This window comes from Stegostoma tigrinum, chromosome 9, assembly GCF_030684315.1.
Source record: "Stegostoma tigrinum isolate sSteTig4 chromosome 9, sSteTig4.hap1, whole genome shotgun sequence".
Lineage (NCBI taxonomy): Eukaryota > Metazoa > Chordata > Chondrichthyes > Orectolobiformes > Stegostomatidae > Stegostoma > Stegostoma tigrinum.
This window is the reverse complement of record NC_081362.1, coordinates 13983380-14008661: the sequence shown is the minus strand read 5'-3', so window position 1 is coordinate 14008661 and position 25282 is coordinate 13983380. Positions and strand designations below refer to the sequence as shown.

The following is a 25282-nucleotide window of genomic DNA, read 5'->3' as shown; positions in this document are numbered from 1 at the left end:
CACGAAAATTGATAAACTACAATATTAAAAAATGAAATAGTGAAATTTAATTTTAAAAGCCTCTATTCTTCATTTTCATCAATATTCACAAAGATAAACAGGCTTTTATTCTACATTCATTTTGACAGTTGGCATTTGAACATGTTTCTAATGGTTAATTTTCAAACCAGGTTGAATCACTTGAGTTATTAGATTTCAAAATTCAACATTCTCTCAGGCAGCAGATGGATCTCACTACTAAAACAAGTACGAAACAAATGTTGATTACAGGATAGAACAAAAGATTTACTTCTATGATAAAGAGGCTGATTACTGTGTCATTTTTACATCACACCTGTAATTGCAAATACAGCTAGGCATTGTCCTCGACCATTGTTGTTCGACTTTTGGTATATTAAGCAAGTGAGGGGAACAGATGGGAATTCATTTCTGTTGACATCTGCTGCTTTTAAAAAATATCAGAAACCCAAGCCATAAAAAGGTGACCACATCAACAGTACATTCAGGTTAGTTATAGTAAAATATTTTAGAAGTTAATTTAGAACATTCAACATTCTCACAGATCACTACTGAGATTTGACACAAATTACCAGTTTCAAAAGTAGGATTTTGAGAATATACCTTTCAGAAATATACAAAGATTGAAAATAAACAGTTGTTCTGTAATGCATTATTGTTAATTTTGCAGAAACTAGGAGTTAAGTGTGAAACAATTTGAAAAGTGTGGCCATGTACTGCTCCCGTTTGGCATCAACTACATTTTGACAACAGCAAGTTACCATATGATTTCGTTTAAACACACGTTTTTGGCTGCAGTGGATTAATTTTATATATTCAATAAGGGCAGTCTTTATCTACCATCACAGAATCATGCCAAGCATGGTACAGAGGGGATTTGGGAATCCCCTTCAGCTTATCGAGTCTGAGGAGTGGCAGATGGATTTTAATTTGGATAAATATGAAGTATTGCTTTCTGGTAAACAAACAAAGGCAAGACTTATACAATTAATGACAGGGGCCTGGGTAGTGTTGTAGAAGAGAGACTTAAGGGTTCACGTACATAATTCTTTGAAATTTGCATTACAGATAGGGTGGTTAAAACATCATGAGGCACACTTGCCTTCATTGCTCAGACCTTTGAATATAGGAGTTGGGAAGTCACGTTGAGGTTGCACAGGATTCTTCTGGAGTGCTGTGTGCAGTTCTAGCTGTTCTGTTATAGGAAGGATATTAAAACTGGAGACCCTTCAGAGAAGATTTACCAGGGTGTTGCAGGGACTTGAGGGTTCGAGTAATAAAGGAGAGGTTGGATGGACTGGGACTTCTTTCTTCTGACATAGAGGAGGTTGAGGGGTGACATTAAGGAGGTTTATAAAATCATGAGGGGACATACATAGTGTAAAAAGCAAGGGTCTTTTCCCTAGGATGGGAGATTTCAAAACCGGGAGGCAAATTTTTAACATGAGAGGAAAAAGACTTAAAATGGACTTGGGGCAACTTGTGTTTTTTATTACACAGACAAAGTGGCAGATGCAGGTACAGTTACAACATTTAAAGGACATGAACAGGAAAAGTTTGGAGGGATATGGCCAAAACATAGGCAAATGGGACTGGTTTAGTTTGGGATGGTCGGCATGGACTGGTTGGACCAAAAGGGTCTATTTCTATGATATATGGCTATGAATAAAAGGGATCTCAGCTGTTGCAGTCTGTTGGTAAAAAAATTTCAAGGGACAATTTCTTTAATTATTTTACACTACACCAGAATTATCACATCTCATTTGACCTGGGACTGAATTTTCAAGCCCATATGTTCTTCGTCACAAAGCCCACTTGTTTCCAACTACATCCAACTTCTGCCTTGGACTATCTGCTTATGAAACCCTTATCTATGATGTTAATACTTTCAGACTTAACTGCTCCAATGTTTAGTGGACACCCATTTTCCACCTTCCACAAATACAAATACAAAAATCTGCAGCCCGAATCCTGATTCATGCTGCATTTTGTTCATTCATCACTCTTCACCATTCTACAGTGGTTTCCAATCTATCAAACCTCAATTCTTAAGCCCCTAAGTTTGTGCTCTAGTCCTCATCACCTTGCTCTGTCAATCTCTGTAATCCCGATCAGATTTCTGTACTCCTTCAACTCACGCCTCAAATTAATTCTGTTAGCCAGAGGCTCCAAGACAGAGAGAGGCAGACAGAAAAGGTACCAGCCGCTGACATCGCTAACAGGGAGTTCTGAATACAAAGGTGTTGAAATGAAAAAATGCAGCTAGTGAACTAAAAACAACCTGACCCCAGGTGCTAGTTTGAGCCGATTTAAACCTTTCTGAATTAGGTTCTGCAAAAAGTAACAAACACGAGGTAATGCAAAGGCCTTATTTGAACGAGAACTAATGAGGAGATGCTACTCAAGTCTCTGGTCCAGGGCCAATAAGGTAAAGGCACGCGATAAATGAATCAACCTGAGCCAACAGGAAGACGACAGCACGGCTTGAGAGAGATAAGAATTAGACAGAAAGACGACCCTCGGGGCATGCAGCCGGTGAAAACTCCAGAGGCCAACTATCGCAGAGCAGACCGTACATCAAGGATGTGGCAGCAACATAGACTGCAGCGCCTGGCCAGCATCAGCCCTTGTCAGCAGCAGCTATTATGATTGGGTACTAGCTTTCATATTCTGTGACCACTTGGGGGGTGCCAAAGGACTCCAGTGAGTGTACAATTGGGTCCTAATTCAGTTTGTGGGAAAATATATACAGTCTAGTGTTGTGATAAAAACATTTAAGTAACATGTGTCTTCTTTAATATGTTAATAAAGTAATTTTTCAAGTTATGAGAATGAACCTTTCCGCTCTCTGTGCGAGCCACTAACTGGAGCTGGTGTTCTCTGGGCTCCTGACATCCCTACAACAAAGGCAGCAATAGCTGCTGCCATCTCAACCTAGATTATGGAATTTCTTTGCCTCTCTATAGCACTGTCCTTTTAAGAGGATTTGAAAACGTACCACTTTGATTAAGCTAACACCTCCTTCTTTAGTTTGTTGTCAACTTTTGTCTGATTGCACACTGTGAAGAATCTTAGAATATTTTATTACATTAAAAGGCGCTAGATCAAAGTTGTTATTCAGTAAGGTAATGCAGATAAAGTTGTCAGATAAGCATTGGAAACTGATTTGTCAGGCAATCAAAGGCCTTCAGAGACTAAGCTTCCTTCTGAGTAGAAAGCCAGAGTTTCCTGACGTACACGTTGTTCTGCTAAAACCCACGTTTTGTTAACACAAGTTGGCTGTAACATGATTGATGAATAGTAAACGTTGTTTGGATAACAAACTTTTTGCTGTACAGGTACAGCGATTTCCCCATAATGCAATTTTCTATGGTGCTTTTCTATAGCACAAAGTCACATAAGAATGCAACTACCTCATTGTAGAAGATTATTCTAAGAATATTGACACATACTTCAGAACATGGGACCTGAATTAGTATTTATTCAATTTGCATGCCCATGGAAATTAAGAACAAAAAGAAATCAACTGCACACAATTAATTTCTACCATGTTTTCACACAATAAGTTCTTTTTAAAATGCAGCACTTTAAAATTATAAGTAAGGACTAGGAGGTACTAATGCTTTCAGATATTTATCACTCTGAAATGAACACAAACTTCACTGACTTCATATATTTTGCATGTTTACTAATTTTAACACGGATAGCACAAAATACCCAGTTGTCGCTGTCCTAATTGCAAAATTCGAAAAGCTTTAGATTAGCCGAGGGACCAGTGCAAAATTCTGTTAACAAGTTACAGAAAATTGATTGACCAAACCTCAGGTGCAAGGGGCAATAAGAAACACCAAAAAAACTTCTGTTGCTGCTTTTTCAGCATTAGAACTGTGACAGTTTAGTGATGTTCTTTGAGAAACAAAAATTATAACGTACTTTATATACAAAAGTATCAAGCAGGAAAAGCATTCATGAAAAGGGATACATCGTGCAGCTTTAGCTACAGATATTCCAGTTACGATACACAGTCTAACCTAACTTCAGACCAATCTGAGAGCCATAATCTGGGAAAACTACAACATGAGAACATCTGCCCTTTATCAGCAGGACCATAAAAAATCAACTAATTCAAATACAGGCATGTTTTTCTTCCTTTTTAAAGCACAGTTCAGTAAATATGAACTGTGCAGGCTGCTTGCTACCTGGTAAATGAATCACTTTAATTGAATGCTTTGTACACAGTGCTTGCAGAAATGCAAGCAGTAGTGAAAACATATGGTGGTCGCAAAAAGCAGTTAGCAAACGTACTTGGTAACTCCAACAATCCTTTCATTCCATTTGAAAAATGCTTTTGCTCACTTATTTCAAATACATTTTATGAGTGCACTGTATGTTTCATTTAGGTGAAAGAGAGCTAATGAAGTAGAAAAAAAACCTCACTATGTATTTCTGGAAAATGAACGACAGTTCAAAGTTTTAACACGGTGTGAAAGACTGAAGGGCCATATCATTGGGGTCTGGATGGATGAAGCTGAAGCTTTTCCCACCTCAGGGGAAAAAGGAAATGCAAAACAAGATTCAACAGCCAGAATAATTCTGGCAATGGTTTTTTTTTTACTCATTCATGCTTTATCATCTCATCAGTTCCCAAAAATCCTTAGTCCTGCCCTCATCTGCTTGCTATTCCTCAGTGAAATTCATCCACAGATGGGACACCCAGTTCTACCTCATAACAATGTCTGTTAACTTTCTCCACTCCTCCACAACATCCCATTTGGAAGAGCAGTTAGTTATGCCAGTTAAGTATTAGTAAAACTGGAACTAATATCTTTGGCTGTTGACACTAGCTCCATCATTCCTCCTCTTGTCCCCTCCATAATTACGAACATATTTCTAATCCACATCATCATCTAATATGTTCCTCCATCCTGCACTCCCCACTTCATTTCACGCAAGTTGCTGAAAATTGTCTCTCCCGAGCCATTCTCCAGAATCTATCATAACGTTACCCTCGTGCCAGCTTCAGCATTCTCTGAGGAGCTCAGATATAAAACTGTCAACAGCATTATCAAGATTATTGTTATCATCACAATGACTTTGTGATGTTTGATGGCTGAACCCCATTCTTCAATGATTTTCTGTCTCTTAGTAACTTTAGTTTATCATCCCAGCCTTCTTCCAGGTCATTTTTGCAATAATCTCCAGCTCTATAAACCTCTTGGACATGATTTTGGCCTTGGGAGGTTCTAAAGCTTCAGCAGCAGTACATGTGCAAGTCAGTTAACATTCTTAATAGTTCGATGAAGTCAAATTTAAAATGTGTTAACGTGTAACATAAAGCAAAAGTAGACCATTTGGCTATTAAAGCTTGCTCCTCCATTTAATAAAATCATTACAGATCTGAATGTAACCTCAAATTCATATTGCTGCCCAACCCAGATAATTTTATAGTAAAATAGACTTTAAGAAAATGTAAAAACTGAAGTCTAGAAACTGGACTTTGGTTTGCTCTGTGGTTGCCATAAAATGAATGTAACAAAGGCTAAATTCAAGGACCAACATCTGTGTCTGAGGGATGCCTCAAAAGGAGCTCCAACCCGATACTGGGCCTGCCTGTTTTTCAGGCAGAGTGGCTATTTCAAATAAGCTGTAGTTTCCTGGTATATGTTGTTATGCTATACAGCTGTTTTATAATGCTTCTCGGAAACTGAACTTTCTTAAGTTAAACAAGCACACAGAAACAGAAGATTATGGTCTTGTAAACAGTGCCCACTAAAAAAGGTAAATAAAAAAAACAATTTTTCTTTATTCTTTAATATTCAGTTGGAAAAGGATTCATTCTCCTGGTTTCATACCGATCCTGACAGCTGCTACCAGGTGTCTTAAGTACTTCCATCCCTTGATTCCTCTGTAGCTGAAGAAATGTCTTGCTTTTCTACATTCACATTGAACTGCTTGGATTTGAATGGCAATGGACAAATCCATAACCAAGTGAAGAGTCACACTGATACAAACAGATAGATTGTAAACGTTCATGTGTCACAGGACTGAATCATTCTGATGCTATCTACTGCTGCCTCTGGGTAAGGAAAAGGTCAATAGTACAAAACTGAATTTGCTTTGCAGCATCCAAGGCAGCAGCTACATTAAGTGTTAAGATAGCTTGCTTAGCTTTTAGAAAACAAACACGACACTACTTTTGGTAGGATGGAAGAAATATAAAAGCAACCCAGCTATTAATATACTTGACTACTTCATAGGTCTAGAATGATGTATTTGCCTGTATACCAGAGGAATGTCACTGTGCAAGCACGCATTTCTAACCACAAATTGTCAGCTTCAGAAAGAGGAGGGGGAAGAATTAGCCCAAAAGGGAATCAACTGTCGCTTTCCTCCTCCACCAACATCATAGAAAGGACTTTGTCCTATTTATACAGTAAGCTTTTCTTCCAAGTTGTTATGTTTAACACTGCTTTGCTTTAATATGGCGACATTGTTGGGACCTGTCAATCATGTCGAGCTTTGCAACATTTGTTTTAATATTCCTTCCTGCGGAACCTGATTAGCGCCTCCTGCAATCTTGAACCTCTAAGTCACAGCCTCTTCCCGACACCTTGACCAATTGTGTGAAACACTCATTATTCAAAACACAAAACATAATCAAGTTTATAGTTATTCAGTTTGCTGTTAACAGCAAACAACTGAAGAAAAATCAAGAGATTAACCAAAATATGTAGCATTGTTTTTCTTCAAGACAACTACATTGTCCCACGTTATTCTTTCAAATAACATGCATGCTATATTTTCCAGAAATCAATGGACATCATTTTGATGTAATCAGATTTTTGGCCACGCATACATGAAATAAGGTATTATTAACTTATTACATGAACAATATTATATTGCATCATCTTTGTAGTATGAATCGAGCTGCACTCCACTTGAGAAACCAGTACAGTTAAAACCCATAACAAACAATCTAACTCATTTAATGGCTGCTGTGCAATTTGAGAGATGCAGCAATGCTTATAGAACACTGCTGTTTTAATTCACACCCCTAAGTTTATTATTGGCAGTTACTCATTTACAATTAATTACTGGCTGTTGATACCCCAGCCATCTGGCACCCTCTGAAATGATAGTACTATGTAACAATTGCAACAGTGCTCAAAATAAGCTTTAAGACCTCTCTACAACATATGGGAATTTACAGCAAGTATGATGAATAGCAGTGAATATTACTTCAAATTAATCCAGAAAAAGAGGATCAGAGGGCATTAATTTAAAACAAATATGACGAAATACTTCTTAACTCAAAACGTGAAAAGTATTTGGTGCAATCTGGTAGGCAGCACCACTCAAAAGGGTATGCGATTGTTAAAGAGTTAGAAAGTAGGAGTAATGCGTTTCTATGATTCGGATGTCCATTTCTCATATGATTATAATTAAGCAGGCTCATTGACTACAACAAGAGGAGCAATTAAAGATCAGGCTTGAAATGTTCACTATTTCTACCTCCACAAATGCTGCCAGGCTTAAGTACTTCCAACATTTTGTTTTTATCCATTTATTGACTGCCTTACTTTAATATTTCAATAAATACCCTTAACAATTGATTAATATATAGTTAACTGCACGAATTTGAGGTTTTCAAATTAAATATTTCAATTTTTAACAAATAAACTTCATCATTATTAGAACACACTGTATTTTGTGTGTTTTGCTTTGGCTAACGTATATTCCAAAAACAAAATTATTCTAGTAAAGCCTTGAACACTGCCAAACAGAGGAAACAAAAGAAAACAATGTTGAGAACTGTACTAGAAATAAAAGGCTATGTTGATATGGTTACTGGTGCCATCTGGGGGAAGAAATTAGTAAAGCACTTTGAGAAGATGCATTTGCAATTGGTTGTGGTACAAACATACGTTACCCTTAATTCATTGTTTAACCCTTATTTCAATACAAGAAATCTCATGACTTATAGCCGTGAGCAGCAAAAGTAGGTTTAAAAAGATCGGCACCTTCTCATTAGCTGTAACATTATATCCTACACTGTGTTCTGTTACCCTGATACACTTGTATAGTACGATCTGCTGTAAAGCATGCAAGACAACACTTTTCACTGTACCTCAGTACAGTTGATCATAATAAATCAAATCAAAGACAGCTCTCAATAACTTAGGCCTGTATTATCTTTCTATGAAGGCAGCATCACCAGTGTTTCAAATGACATTATCCTTGCAGTGTTATCCAGATGCAGTTTGGAAAACAACATTTACATGGTCTTCTTACTGCAACCTCAGAAGACTAGTCATTATCATAGCATTTCAAGTGCAACAGCCAACTTGCACACAGCACATCCATAAATATGAGGCAACAATAACCAGTTAATCAGATTGTTGTGAAGTTCTGCTAGCAGAATAAATATCGCCCGGCTATAGAAGTAGTTTGCCAAGGTCTTGTTCAAATGCTGCCATATATCATGAGAAAATGCAATCAATGGGACATTTATACAAGGTGGCGGTAGAGTAAGACGCTCCAGCTACAGCTCTTCTGCTCCACCCATCCTTTCTTTCCTTTTTCTTTTATCACCACCTTCTCCATCTTTTTTCAACTAATGACTCTGACTTTCCTGGAGGTTAATCCCAGATTGGGGGGCAGGCACGGGGAAGCAGCCTCTGAGAAAAATTACCTTGGAGTAGCTACTAGCCAGTGCAGAGGGGACTGAGGCTTGGAATGGAGCAGGGATGGTTGTTAGACAAGGGACTGGCACAGGCAGGCAACACATGCGCTGAGCATTTCTTTGTAATTTGTTTACCGGACTGTCACGGCTATCCTTTTAACTATGTTTTATTTCTAACTTATTCTATGAATCACTGTAAAGTATTGCAACAACTTTTTTTATTCCTCTTTTGTATCTAAGATTAGCACCTAGGTGCTTTGTACCTAAGATGGTGCCTTAAGAAGGGACATTAAAACTTTTCATTGTACGCCCCGTGCTCGAGTACACATTACAATAAAGGATATTCTATTCAATAAATGATATTCTATTCAACCAAAATAAATTATGAAGGCAGCTAAGATCTCTTGCAAATATAATTTGGTTACTTATTTTCAAAGAAGGAAATAAGCTCATGTTCAAAGAGTCAAAATACCAAAAATTTACTAGAAATCAGCTAACAATCTGCAACGAGCAGAAAATGCTGGAGAAACTCTGAAGAGAAGAAGAGTTAATGTTGAGTTCAGTATGACTCTTCAGAACTGAAAGGGGCTAGAAAGTTTTTTTTAAAATACTTTTTACTGGAGTAGAGGGAGGACAAATGCAACAGATGGCATAGTATAAACATCAAAGGGGCTGTCAGTAATGGCGATCCACAAAATAGATGCAAAATGGGTGCAAATTAAGGCATGAAAGGTTGTAAAGTGCCTAAGTAGAAAATAAAATGCTGCGTCTTGAGCTTGTACTGCAATTTTTGGACAAGTTTTGGAAAAGATCTGTAGCTCAGGTTGTGGGTGAGGTTGTCAACTTGCTCCCCAAGCTGGTTTGTTCTCGTTCAGACATTTCATTACCATGCTAGGTGACATCATCGGTGGAGCCTCCAATGAAGCAAAGTTATTCTACCCCACTTGGAATTTACACTGTCTGGTCCAATATGGCAAGTAGCGTCATTTTTGGTTTTGATCTGTGTAGGTTTGTATGAGTTTGTATATGAGGTTCAATCCTATGTGTTTATTGATTGCATTATCAGTGGAGAATCATGCCTCCAGGAATTCCCGTGCACGTTGATGTTTGTCTTGGGCTATTATGGTTACCTTGTCCCATTGTCTGAGTGTCCGATATTAAGGAGCGCTCATCACGCCCTTTTGCTGCCAGTTGATGTTGATGTTGATGCATTACTGGGTGCTCCTTTAAACCTAGGGCAGAGCACTGACCCAAGCATCTAGGTAGGTCCAATCTAGCCGCATTTGGTAACTTGGCCTCCTGCAGTAGTCAGCAAGGAAAGGGATTGCCTTGCTTCCGAATATTCTACCCACTAACAATTCAAGGCTCCTCTCTGGGAAGTGGGATACAAGCTTTCCTTTCTGACCCATGTCCTAAGTGTAAATAGTTGGGTGTCGCATCTTAATAGGCAATTTCTGGCTTGCAACCCAAGGTTATTGAAGCTGGATTTTAAATATGGTGCCAGCAGTATGAATGTCACAAGGTCTGGTCAATGGCAAGTGCATCTGCCTCTTCTGCTCTGCAATTCCATCAGAATAGGGCCAAAAAGCTAGGTTGTACAATTAATGGGGTGAAAAGCAGAAGATTGAGAGAAAAAAGTTACTGTGAGACTGGATGCCATATGTCTCACTCAACAAAATCTAAATGAAAGTAGGAACATTCTGCCCCAAGTTTCCTTGGGGACTACAGTAACGGAACTGAAATACTGAGGTTCTTTGTCTGGTGAAACATGTCCAGTACCTAGCATGAAATAATTTCCAAACTTAATTTACACATCTTGATTGCCTGAAAACAATGACCTACACAAATTTATTTTCAATGATGGAGGCTGGGGAAGTAAACAACCGCTCTCCATATCAAACAATTTGGTAGTACATTCTACGAAATCATTAAATACACTTCTCAAAAATAAACAGCTATTAGTTGTCAAGTGCTATTCAGTGAATGATGGGTGCAACAACCTTTATTTAAAAAAATCATGTTGGTCAAACTACACTGGAGTAAATCACCACTTAATTAGAAACAAATTGCTACTTCATTGATGCTGAAGCTTCCCAAAACTGTCTGCTTCAGGGCATATGCCTAAAGGCTTATGAACATAAATGGTTTTAAAAATACACACACTCTTCAAATAAGTGCTTACTTAACAACAAAAAATGACACCAGCTACCTCTTGCACAAGTTTGGAAACTTAAGACAAATTGATAACACAATGTCCTAGGTAAGTGTAATAGGCTCTTGCATCCACAACATTCAGCATTTACTTTTATATAACCAGCACTTCAACATCTTGAACTGTACTGACAAAATTAGCTAGTTTCAATTCTGCTGACAAGCCAAATGAAACTAGAACATTCCCTTGAAATAAAGCTTCTATTCCAAATTTCTCCGACTTCTCCTTAAAAACATGACATTGACAACCGCAGACAGAACATAGGTTATAAACTGTTCTGATGAGGTTTTACCAGACCTGAAATGATTATTTTGCTTTCTCTACGCAGCCAGCCCTGATGAGTTTCTCCAGTAATTCCTGTTTTTGTTACAGTTTATAAAGACTGAACTGCTAAAAGATGAGCTTGCCATCTGCATCCTCTTTCTTGTCAGAGGGAACAAAGTCCAATTGTCATTGACAAGCCATGTGCCTTAAGTGACAAGAGAACAATGAGGTCTTCTTCACTTAAACATGGGTTAGTGCTGTTTCTGTAGCATATAGTACTTGAACTACATGAGAGAAAGACTCAAGTAGATGAAACAATAAAATGTCACAGTGGTAACATGGAAAATCCGGTCCTAAAAACAATGGAAAACTGGAACGTGAACCCACGATAATCTGATGCACCAGTGATACTGGAAATATACAGAGGGCATTGTCCAAAATCTTCTAAACATACACAAATTAAAATGTTAATATGTATCTGACTCTCAGTGGCAATATTCTAACACTTGTCCTCCAGATTTTCACTCTTGTTTCAGTTTGGAGATGGGAATGAGACACTTATGTTAGTGAGCTCCATTAGTGCACAAAAATGGAAACAACAATCTCAATATGCGAAGGATGCAGAACAAGTATAATAAAATCAGATATACGAATGATACGTTTTGCAAGGTTATTAAATTTCTGCCATATGAATACCAAACAAAGTAAATTTGCAATCCTTGCCAATTGGAGTATAGGTGATTACAAATTTATTGTAAAGGAAAGCATGAATGATCAATACCATTAAACAGGATGAAATTTAAGAACACCCAGTCACTACCGCCATTCAAACTGAGCCCAGTATTATAGACACATGATAAGTTGAGAACTTCATTTGTGCATCTCCAACAATAATAGCTTAATATTAGCTAAGCCCCTAAGGGGGTTCAAAAAAGTTTTCAAATTAAGAGGTTGTTAGCCAATATTGTTGAAGAGTGAAGCCTAAACTTACATGAAAGAAACAAGGTAAACATTCTCTATATAGAAATGTGCACACAATGTCTAACATCAGGAAATGTTAAAATAACTCCCCACCCCCGCAACCCCCAGCTTCACCTTCTTTTGACTCCTTCCCACGTCTTTGATTTGTCATGATTCTTATCAGGTATCCTGTATTTGGTGAGCAGAAAGATCCTCCGCTACAATTTCAGTTGACTTCAGCCCTTGCCATAAACTCCAATTGCTAGCCAGTGATTTTCCTTCCTTAGGTCACCATCTAAAACTAAACCATATTTATTTAAAACTATCTGGTGTCCCAGATAGCTCAATCTAATCTTCCCAGCTCATTGGCAGTCTTAGTCTTGGTAGTGGAAAGACAATTTGCCTCTCTGTGGCATTGTCAATCTCCAGCTCTCCCTTAGCAAAGCTGAACGTCCATGCATTTCTTTAAAAAGACTATTACAAAGCTTTCCCCAGCAGTCATGCACCTTGACCCATCTGGAAACTTGATTAATGCAAAACCTAAATGTCTATACCCGAATTTGCACTGGATCCTAAGTTCCACCTCTGCCTTGGTGGGATTCAATCCTTAGTCCCCAAAATATTACATGGATCTCTGATTATTAGTGCAGTGACAGTTCTTTTGACAAACCATGTTACGCCAAATTCTGAAAGTATATCATAGAATTATACTTGATATCTTCTTTCTGACTTCAAAGTTTGTGCCAATCTTCCTTATGCTTAATTTTTATTTTTTGGCATTCTGAATCATACAAATGTGGAAATGAAATTTCAGGAAACAGTCTCACACCTGAACCTAGAGAAGGATTCAAGCTTTTTTAAAAAAATACTTAAATAGGTCAGAAGTACAACAGTTTGTCAAATAAAATAAGCTCATTACTACCATGATAAATTTGGCACGCAATGCATAAAACAGAACTCAGCTGCTTTTAACATTTGTTAATTATTTTACTAAATCCAACTGTTTATCCAAGAATTATTCTTTACATTTATTTTGGAATATCCATAGTTTACTTTAGTGTATTACAATACACTTTATTTTGACTTAAATTAAAACTGGAACAAAGCTGTCTACAAAACAAATGATTTTATTACCTGATCCTCACTCACAATACCTCGGTGTATCACATGATAACAGTGCACTAAGAAATCAGAGTTTGGCAAGACATCTTGGCGTTTGGTCATAATGTCACAGATTAGCCTGTACGCTTGTAGTCTTCCCTCCTTGTACTCATTGGGCAGAGTCGTTGCCTTAAAAATGTGACAACAATACAGTTAAACAGTCACAGTTTCCAACAGCTTAGATTTAGTCTCTAATTACATTACAAAACATGTCTGGATCGACACTACACTTATGCCCATTTTACTGTATGTAAACTCTATCAAAACCAATAGCACATCAATTTGTAATGTGAATTCTGTTTCTCTTTCCACAGATGCTGCCTTAACTGCTGAGTATTTGTGGCATTCCGTTTTTTTAAATACTTCAGGTTTCCAACGTACGCCGCATTTTGCTTTCATTTGTATATTTAATTGGAATTTAATTACTTTTGTGCAAAATAAAGTTTAGACGCGTCTTACAGCCAAACGGAACACTGAAATTAAAAGTAAAATGAAAGGAATTTTCAAATTTGATAACAGATCATTGTTAGATAAAGGTATAGTCTTATAATTTAATCGAATAAGATAGCAAAATAATGGAAAGCTCTTCACTCATCTCATTTCTAAATAAACCAAAATATGATTATAACTTTCATTACCCTGAAACAATTTGCCCATTAATGTTTTCCACATATTGGTATTTGTTCTTTACTACAACTTCTCTCTTCAGCCCACAACATAGTTGATATGCCCACTCAGTTTGTAGTTCACAGTTCTGATAACAGATTACAACTGAAATCTTGACCTGATGTTTCTCATCACAAGTGCTGACTAAGTCTGCTTTGAACAAATTTTTGTTGGCAAGTTGCAATGTACAACTTTTAGAATCAGAGGAATTATACCAGGTTACCTTAAATAACCAGGATACAAACATACGAAGTGGTGGAATGAGAATTGGAGATTGCGGCGAATTTTGATTATCCAGACTGACACCCAGATTGTCTCTAATCTGGAAAAGAAAAGCACAAACAATCTTAGGCCTATCAAAAAGAGCAAGTGGTTAACAACACAATAATAGATTAGCTGTTAAATTAGCCACTTTGGTTTACTAAAACCATAAGATGTGGGAGAAGCAGGCCATTCAGCCCATCCAGTCTGCTCCGCCATTCAAATAATCTTCAATTATGCTTCCTGTGAAGATTCTGAGCAAAAAAACTTAAAAATTGAAGCTACATTGCTTAGTGACTTACTCTAACCGTACCTTTTGGACATTTGGGCAGCACGGCGGCTCAGTGGTTAGCACTGCAGCCTCACAGAGCCAGGGACCCGGGCTCAATTCCAGCAGCAGGTGGCCGTCTGTGTGGAGTCTGCACATTCTCCCCGTGTCTGTATGTGTTTCCTCCGGGTGCTCCGGTTTCCTTCCACAGTCCGAAGACATGCAGGCTAGGTGGACCAGCCATACTAAATTGACCACAGTGTTCAGGGGTGTGTGGATTATAGGGGGATGGGTCTGGATGGGATGCTTCAAGGGGTGGTGTGGACTTGTTGGGCCAAAGCGCCTGTTTCCACAGTGTAGGAAATCTAATCTGATCTAAAACAATAATTAAGGTGAAATTCAAGCACTAGTCCTAATGATGGAATATTTCACAGTTGCTACACCATATATAAACAACACGGCATAGAAGTGAAGCATAATTTTCACAGCTACCAGTTGAAATTTTGAAAGGATGCGTGTGGCCCATACTTGACACCCCACCATCATTGTAACCAATTTGAACTCCACCTGCACCCACAACATATCAAGCGTTTACCCAACTGGTATGTCAATCTCTTTACCTGACAAACTTACTTCTCCCAGTAGCTTGTCAAAGTGGTTCCAGATTCATCAAATACTGGAAAACGACAGAAATGATTGTGAAAAATGGACTGTGGTTTTAATGCTAATTCACTTGGCTATATGAATGTCTAGATTATGCGAAAGATGATTCATGGTCCAAATGCTCACAAGGTTAAGTCCTCCAAAATCTAAGTAAACGTGTATATATTTGTCCAATCTTGCTTAGAAATAGGGTTTCCAAAATGTGGTTGAAATATTGAGGCCCTTATCAGACAAAATATCTGAGATTTCATTGATATTTAACATTTAAACATACAAAGTGTTACAGTGCAGGAGGAGATGTTTTAACCCATCACAATCTGGTCTGGCTGAAAAGGAGCAATACAGTCAAATCAAATCTTCCAGCTCGTGAACTGTACCTATTTAAGTTTTACCACCAAGTACATGTCCAAAATGTATTCTTTTTTAAAATGCAGATATTCTTTTTTACCACTGTGACCTTTTTTGGGTCATGAGCTCCATACTTCACTCTAACTCAGAGTAAATTTCACTGCCTGGCTATTTACAAGAGAAATAAGAGTTTGTACACTCGAAAAAAGTTTGACTTTGTGTGGTGCATTTAATTCATACCTACTACATAAACACAGCAACTTGATATTTTAGTACAGAGGTAGACAGAATGCTATTCTTGCACAAAGCCAATGGGGAAGTGGCACAGCTTGGACAGCAACTTTGGATACCTCCGTAATACCATCTTCATCTAAATCTGATGTGGTTTTTACATATAAAATGATAAGGGGCCTTGACTGAGCAGATAGGAAGGAATGAATTCTGTTAACAGAGGTCAACAGCTGGGTAACAAGGATATCAGGTTTTTGATGGAAGTTTTGAAGGGAACTGCAAAATTTGTTTCACCTGAAGTGGCCTCATCTAAGATTCTCTCAGCAAGGGGAGGTCCAGAGCCCATGTCCCTCAATGCCATTTTCTCCAAATGACTGCAGCACATTGCCACTGCAGATGGATGCTCAAGATACAGAACTGTGATATCCGCTGGAGCAGCAGGTGGGATTTGAAGGGATGGCTGAACATTCTAACTCAAAAGCCATTAAGGTGCCAGATACATTACATTTTCATGCGATTGGCTGCTTCCAGGAATCCACTGAGGAACTGTGCAGTATCTCTTGATCTTGAGCCCCAAATGTTTCGAGGCTGATAATGATGAAGTGTGTGACAGATCACACTGGTTCTTGTTTTCCTGTGATGAGGTCAGTACTACAGCCAAGGTAGTAACGTTTGCCAATATAGCTGGTAGCCCCATTGCAAGGCACTTTTGTCACATCATGCTGAGATTGCCCAATCCTAACGCAGACTTCATCAATACAAGAAGATCAGATTCCACTGAAGTACAAGTCATTTGTGATCATCAGGCACCCACCTTTCACAGATCTGAACCAGCGACCCTCAAAGCTGCTTTGATGCCGTTATCCTTGAGACACTAAAGGTACCTGTTTTATTTCAAGGGTCAGATGCCTTACAAAGAGGGCTACTGCAGAACCAGGATACCCTTTCACAATCCAACTGTAAGACCAAGGACATCCTTTCACTGTTCAACAGAAGTCGAGGCCACGTGTAGATATAATGCAACCCATTCCTCTGTCAAAGTCATTGTGGAACAAGGTGATAGGTCTCCTGAAGACAAGGTTCCAAAATGTGAATTGATTTGGAGGAGCCGCCTTGCACAAGTCTAGACATAATAAGCTACAAATCCTTGCATGTTATGCTACATATAACTGGAGCAGGCAAACAGGGGATGTTACAGATGCTGAACAGCTGGGAGAGTGGCAGAAGTCTTCCAAAGATAGAGGTAAGAACATTGAGAAGAACAGCATCACTTTCAAAAGGGCAGGGCAACACAGCATTTGGTGCAATGAGCCAGGCTGACGTGGTTTATAGAGACTCCCAATAAAACTGATTTGTCTGACTATTATTTACTGACGATAAATTTGTTGTTGTTCAAAAAGGTGAGCACCACCCTATTTAGTCCCAGGAGCAAATGCAGAATTTTTTGTTGTTGTTTTTTTCTTTGCACTTTGTGCCATTCAAAAAAAGTTATTGTTTTCATCTGTTTGAAGGCTTTATGTTGATGGATCATGTTGAATAATGCAAGATGGGATGCTAGACTAGGCATTAGGAAAAGAGTAGCACTCACTTAGACAGAATTCTAGCACTGTATGGTGCCAAGAACAGGCAGCCTGTGCATTTGGCGTATCTGTGGACAGAAGGCAGAATTAACGCTTCAGATCCAGTGATCCTTCTTCAGAACCCTTGGTGTCAGAACTGCTCAGTTTTCCCAGTAATTTCTGTATTTCTTTCAGAATTCCAGCACCTGCGGTTTTTCTTTTTTGGTTAGCTTGTGCATCTGCATTCTTGTAGCTGTAGTTACTATGACAGTCCATCATACATAAGATGATGTAAAAGTAGCAGTATATTTACAAATGAAAGATTCACTTCCAATGAAATGTCAACAATACCACCGATATGCCGTCAGAATCTTTTCTTTTTCATTTCCCTCCTATTGGGTAAACTGTTCTATGCACGGCTATTCGTGTTTGACAGCGACTAACCTTGCACACAGTTGGGCTTTAAATTTTTTTTTAAGTTCACTTCTGGGACATGGGCATTGCTGGCTGGCCAGCATTTATTGTCCATCCCTAGTTGCCCTTTAGAAGCTGGTGGTGAGCTACTTTCTTGAACTGCTGCAGTCTACAAGGTGTAGGTTGACCCACAATGCCCTTCAGGAGACAATTCCAGGATTTTAATCCAGGAGCAGTGAAGGAACTGTGATATATTTCCAAGTCAGGATGGTATGTGGCTTGGACAAAATTGCAGGTGGTTATGTTCCCAAGTATCTGCTGCCCTTGTCCTTCTAGATAAAAGCGGCTGTAGGTTTGGAAGGTGCTATCTAAGGTTCTTTGGCAAATATCTGCAGGGCATCTTTGTAGATGGTACTGTAACTGAGCACTGTGGTGGAGGGAGTGGATATAGTTCCAAACAAGCAGGCCTCTTTGTCCTGGATATTGTCAAGCTTGAACATTGTTACAGCTGCACCCATCAAGACAAGTGCATAGTATTGAATCACACTGCTGACTTGTGCCTCTGAACTCCTGTAGCCACTGTGTTTATGTGATAAGTCCAGTTGAGTTTCTGGTTCATAGTAACCCCCGCGATAGCACTGGGTTTGGAAATTCTGCATGGTCTTGGCAGTGGCGAATATTTGCACGGCAGCGAGTAAGAGATAGCCTGACAGCAACAACACAGAAGCATGGCACGTAAGTAGTGAGATGACGGCATGAGGGTTACAGGACTCAATTCACTAGAGCTTATCCTACATGAACTGGCCAGATTTTTAGGGAAATCATACAGAATCATAGAATCCCTACAGTGTGGAAAACAGGCCCTTCAGCCCAACAAGTCCACATCGACCCTTAGAGAATCCCACCCAGTCCAATCCCCCTCTAACCCACCTAAACTATATACCCCTGAACACTATGGGCAATTTAATACGTCTAACACACCTAGCCTGCACATTTTTGGACTGTGGGAAGAAACCGGGGCACTGGGAGGAAATCCACACAGACACGGGGACAATGTCCAAACTCCACACAGACAGTCGCCCAACGGTTTTTTCTTCACCCTTGTAATCTAATCTTTGCTTTATTTATCTTTCTGCACCTGTTTCAACATTAAATTTACCTGCTGTAATTCACATTCATAGCCCACTCTTAGCCCATCTCCTTTCAATACAACAATTAGATTGGTTCAGGAGATAAATAGCTGCTCTCCTTGTTTGCTTCAGTTGCAAATATCATTCTGTTCATTGCAATATTATCAGCTTACACATTCAGCCTTTATCACAAAAAATCTGAATACCTCAAATGCGCAACTGCATATCTTTAAAAGCAAAATTTACCCCAAAGTATCTTAACACAATTGATAAATATAACAAACTCATTGACAGCGGTTATTAAACAACTTACAATGTTGAGTGTTTCAGCATGTATGATGGGTTAAATGACCGGTCAAAATCTGTATTCGAACATTTGCGAAACGTTGAGATAACAAGGTGTAGAGCTGGATGAACACAGCAAGCCAGGCAGCATCACAGGAGCAGGAAAGCTAACGTTTCGGGTAAGGACGCTTCTTCAGAAAATGAAGATGAGTCCAGACCTGAAACTTCAGCTTTCCTACTCCTCGGCCTGCTGCGTTCATCCAGCTGTATACATTGTTGTTATCTCAGATTCTCTGCAAAATGTTGAGATTGTGTTTGATGTATACCAAAGAGATCATTTTAATTATACCTTGCAAATCACACCACCACCCTCATTCTACCTCTGTTTACCAGTTTTGGACAGGCTTACAAATAATATCACATGCACAGTGAGCATTAGAACAAGTATTATTTTACAGCCTGCATACCTTAGCTAATTTGTGCCAGAGTTCGTATAGATATTCGAAAACAAGGGCATGGATTTTAGGACAGCATATGCAGTTGACATCTCCCAGAATGCCCAAAATTCTTCTCCATAACACAGCTGCCGCATCAGCGTGCCAACCAGTAAGGGTTCCTCCGGCAATGATACTACACTCATCTGTGAGGCATTCACTACTGTCTGTGAATTAAAATAAATACGTCACACCATAGATTAGGCTTTTTCAAATGTTTGGCCATGATATATTCATCAGTTCTTGCACAGTGATCACTTTGATTACATTATTATGAGTATTTTAAGAACAATCTTTTTTTTCAGTTAACACGATGCAGAGGGAAGTTTAGGATAACAAGCAGAAGCAATCTATTTGTTCAATGTCAATTTACTGTTAAAGACTTGGTCGCAAAGTCAAATACCCAAGCCTCTCTGATATATTCTCAGTCCAAACCCCATAAATATAAAACAGTGTATACTTATGAGATATTGAAAGGGGCACAAAATGTGAAATCACATTAAATTTTGTCTATGACACAAATTTCTTCCCTCCTAATAATGTATTTATAAACAAAATTGTTTGTGGTACTACATGTTTTGTTGTTTACTTTGGATTAAAGATAAATTAAAACACAAGTGGACAATTTTTATGATATTACTGACACTACCTTTGGACTTACCAAACCTGCAAACATCAAGACTTTTCAAAGATAAATTAAAACATTAATGGTAAGTTGTGTAACAAAAGGTTACAAAAATTGAGATAATGCATCCGACAAGACTCCTAAACTCCTACATTCTCTTGAGTTAACCAGCACCTCTTCAAAAGCAAAAAATCATCTCCTACTCGTTTCAATTTGGTGTCATCCTGTACCTAGAGTCTTGACAATTCAATTTAATTTATCAGTGGAAAAAACATTCAGGCTGGAATCCTCTTTTAAATGATTTGAAATCAATTTTAAAGCCCTGTCTACATTGATTGCTATAAGCCGATGGATTCCTCCTCTTTTATGAGGCACAAAGGTATTGCAAAAAAAAGCACTTTTGTTGTATTTCTGAACTCTAGTCGGGTGGCCTCATTTGAAGATCCTTCTCGGACATCCTCCCTTATTACTGCAGTACTGCCTGGCTTTAACAATAATGCAATGCCCCCACCTCTTACCTTCTCCCTTACCATGCCTGCAACTTCTATACCACAGAAAGGTGAACTACCTGTCCTGCACTTCATTCAACCCTGTCTCAGTGACTGACTGAAACAATTTTATATTGCCTATCAACACTCTAAAGATCCATCTATCAATCAAACTCCTTGCATTTTTTTTAAAAATCCAATTTCTGGAATTTTACTTTCTGGACTTCCCATGTGCCTTATCGTACCCACGTCTTCTCTGCCGAATGGACTGTCCTTACATTCCTTCAATATGCGGTTGGATTTCGTTCACAACTTTACATCTACACAGCGCCCCATCCTCTACCAAATTAGTGTAAAGCTTCTCCAAAAACAGAAGTGGACCCATTCCAGTTCAGGTGCATCAATCTATCTTGTACAGGTCGCATCTAGCCCACAAGCTGTCCCAATTATCCAAAAAATCTAAAGCCCACTCTCCTACACTATTTTAAAATTATTACAAATTTCAGAAGTTAAAATTAATTGTCAAAATACCAACTGTTAGCAGCTTCAGAAAACGAGTTTCAAATAAGGGTTGCGATTTGGATCTAGCATCCCCTACTGGATAATTTTTGCTGCACACTGGAACAATGATGCTCATGCATATTTCCGGGTGTAATAGAAGTCCCCAATTTACGAATATCTGACTTACAAACACATATTTACGAATACAATCCCATACAGGGTGTATAATATTAATTTTCAAGACCCAACCTATGAACGCTTCCTTGTACTTATGAACAGTTATCTTATATTGTCCCATGTTGTGCTCAATCGTGTGTACAAATCTCTTGCAAAGAGACTTAGGAAGGAAACTTGTTCACAAACCGCGACTGCCTGTACATCAAAAAACGTAAAACAGTTTCCACACCAAGTCCCAATTTAAACATCTAAGGAGAATGTTTTGTCATGTATAAATATACAAGTTCAAATGTAATAAAACTACTTTTTATGGAACACTGCACAATTGATCTGATTTACTTCAAGTATAATCTCAAACACCCCTCCCATCCAAAAACCAGGGCAGCCAACTAGCAGAAAATGCTGCAGATCCTACCAATGTATTCCAAAATCAAGCTGGGGAAGTAAATCAAGAAATTAATCACTTGTGTCAGAGCCCAGAACTATTTTCAGGTGAGGTCTCTGGTAAATAATCAGAAATCTACTGAACTAGATAAGTGCCAATTTAGCATCTCTGATAAAACTGAAGTTTGGTGAGTCCCTTGCTCATGTCAAAAGATGGTTTTGTCCAGTGTCGCGAGGTGACCTATTATGATCAAAACAAAGCTACTCACTGTTTTAATGAATGTCAGAGTTTTCAGGATGAGTTTTGCTTAAACTGAATTTCAAAAGCAAGTGAACATCACACTGTCCTTTTAGCGGGCATATAAATGGCCTGCTAACCCTCAAGATCAAGGATGTTGGAGTTGTGGGTCATCAGTGACAAAGCAGTCCAACGCTGTATCCACACACCTTGCCACATGAGGGGAGAATGGCATTTTAAAAGACAGCTGGGTAGGTGGTTGGGTTTTACACACTTCTTTCTCCAGTTTCAGCAATTGAGAGCATGGGCCACACATTGGTAACTATGTGGGAAATCTCCTCTGCACCTGCTCTAATGCAACCACATCCAGCATGCCACTTTGCCTTGGATCCCATAGGTTCAGATTTTCCTGAGCAGTCTGCCACAAGCAGCCTCATTAAAAGCAGATGCATTACTCTCATCAATATTTCTGGGTACCATCTCAAAAAATTGACTAAAATTTGTTAAACATAACTGTCCATTAACAAATCCATGTTGACCTTCCCCTGATTAACCAACACCTCTCCAAGTGCTATATAATCTGCCCCTCTGAATTCTGATATTTCGTCATGAGGTTAGATTGACTAGTCTGTGATTTCCTGGTTAATCATTCCCTCCCTATCCAAGTATAATAGGACATGTTCACAGTTCTCCAGTCCTATGGCAACTGACCTGAGGCCAAAGAAAATTTGAAAATTAATTCCAGTGCCCCTGATGTTTCCACCCGTGCCTCCATCAACAGCCTGGGATACATATCATCCAGAGATTTATTCACCTTTAAGGTTGCTAAAGGCTTTAGTATCTCCAGTTAACTTCTTCAAACATTTGGCAGTCCTTCACTCTGATGTCTACAGCTATATCATCCTTTTAGATTGTGATGACTGGCACAAAGTATTAATTCAGGAACGTGTCCATGGCTTCCAGGTCACACACAGATTACGACCACATTCCCTTAAGTGCCCTACTCTTTCTGTAATTATTCACTTGCTCTTTATAGACTTTTACAAAACCCTTTCAATCTTGCTTTATTCTACCCACCAATGCTTTCTTCATACCTCTCTTAGCTTTCCTATTTTCTTAAAAAGACCCTGCACATTTGTAGTTCTCTGGGGACTGTCTCGTATTGTACCTTTGGTATCTGCCATCAGCTTCTATTTCCTTCTTAATCTTAGGATTTAGTTCCTTGATATCTAGGCTTCTCCAATTTTGGTCTTTAAGGGGACCAAGGTGTCCTGTACTCTTGTTAATTCCTCTTTGAATCCCTCTCACTGCTCTGACAGAGCAGCAACTTGCAGATAAAACTCATTTCACTTCAGACAAATTGTATGTCAGTAAAATTAGCCTTTCTACACTTCCTAACTTTTATTCCTGGCCCATCCTCCTCCTAATCCATAACTATCCTAAGTCTAACTGCGTTTATGGTCACGTTCACCAAAATACTCCACTACTTATATGCCTTCCACGTGCCTGAGCTCATTTCCAAGTACTAGGTTCAGAACTGACCCTCCTTTGTTGTACTGAAACTCTCCTGGATGCTATTTTAAAAATTAAGAATTCTGTTTCCTCCCTACCTCGAAACTCTATCCATCAATATATGTGTAGTTAAAATCCCCTACTTTACTGCTTTATTATTCCTGTATTTCTTTGAAATGTGACTACATATTTTATCCTCTGTCTTCCTGACTGTTTGGGGACCCATAGTACACACTCATCAGCATGCTTGCCACTTTTGCTTTCTATGTCTCCCCATATAGCCTCATTTGATTATCTGTCCAAGACATTAGCTCCACTCACTTCTGCAATTGATTCAATTATATCAATATTGCAATTCCCTTTTTCTTCTGCCCACCTAACTCATTAAAACCCTTTCACCAGGAATGTTGAGCTGCCAACCCTGTTTGTCTTTCACTCAAGTTCCTGCCATAGCTAGGAGAGCATACTCTTTGCATTAAAATATTTTCTATTTAACCTTACTAAACTTACTCCTTCTTTATCCAGTTTATGTCTCCTTTGCTTTCCAGGCTCTCTCTCTCGCATTTCAACTTCTAATTCCACCTTAGCTACGGTCCTCTTTGAACTGGTTGTAATATACAGTAACTAGCCCCTTGATGCTAAGATACCAGCCTGAGAGAGGACAGAGATACTGAAGGCATGAACAAAAAAAGAAGTTGTGGAAAACTTCAGCAAGTATGGCAGCATCTGTGAAGAGAAATCAGAATTAATATTTTGGGTCCAGTGACCTTTCTCCAGTTCTGATTTACACCATCCAAATTTCTTCCAGTTTTTACACAGATATTGAAGACTCTGCCTGTCACTGGATCTGGACGATTTTGTGAAGGCTTTGCTGGTGATACTTATGTAAATGACTTGAGTTATTTGCTATACATTGTCCACGCCTTAGACACAAAGAAAAATAGGCAGCACTACTGCTCTTTACATCATTAGTCATTAAACACACTGTTCCTCAGACAGCAAAAAGATGTCTTGGTACACAAGAGATTTTGTTCAATTTCATTATTGATGTCTGCTGTCACTGAAAGGAGGTGTCCCAAGATATGAGAAAAGATTTGTTTCATCCTGTTGCTTATTGTGGATCTTAGTTGATTGATAAAGGACAATGTTACGCAGCAGGATCAAAATGATACAGAGCCTGTGTTTAGCTCAAAGGCCCATTCTCGCCATGAAGGTGTTGAAGATAATACAGAAGCGCAGCATCAGAGATGTGTGCACATACAAGTGTCATCGTTGTCCTGCAAAACCAATGACAGAAGGTTGTACAGTCTTGACTGGGGACAGGAGACGACATAGGCTGAACAGTATCTTGCTCATCTTGTACCGAAGCTCTGCTCCAGGGACACGCTTCAGATATCAGCTGCAGCAGTTCAGCAAGGAAGTTTGCTCATATACCGGATCGACGGTGGATGTGCTCATGAGAGTTATGACTTGCATTCAGTCTTTCAAGGGCAGAGAATGGTGACAAACGTCAGTGGGCAGCCAACTATGAGGAAAAAATTCAGAACAGATTGCAAGTCCATCAACGTGGACTTTGCTGCTGCAGTGTTTTTTGCTGCCACTGTTTTTGGATGAGGCAACGACATATTCAGTAATCAATATTTTTTGTCACTGCACATATTCTGTCATTTGGATAATGACGTAGTTAAACAGGTATAAATGTTTACAGTGAGGGAGTTGCCATGGGGTCTCGGTATGAAT

At 38.8% G+C, this 25282-nt stretch overlaps 1 protein-coding gene across 5 annotated transcripts in view; it reads right to left on the bottom strand.

The window, feature by feature from the left end:
• The window catches only part of ralgapa2 (Ral GTPase activating protein catalytic subunit alpha 2), a 522648-nt gene that overhangs the window by 315778 nt on the left and 181588 nt on the right, over window positions 1-25282 (bottom strand). For all 5 annotated transcript variants that reach the window (XM_048535653.2, XM_059648353.1, XM_059648352.1 and 2 more), the window contains 3 exons: window positions 19591-19784; window positions 14188-14286; window positions 13272-13427 (listed from right to left, as the gene is read on the bottom strand). In XM_048535653.2, coding sequence (XP_048391610.2) covers window positions 13272-13427; window positions 14188-14286; window positions 19591-19784 — 449 coding nt within the window. The remainder of the gene's footprint in view (window positions 1-13271; window positions 13428-14187; window positions 14287-19590; window positions 19785-25282) is intronic.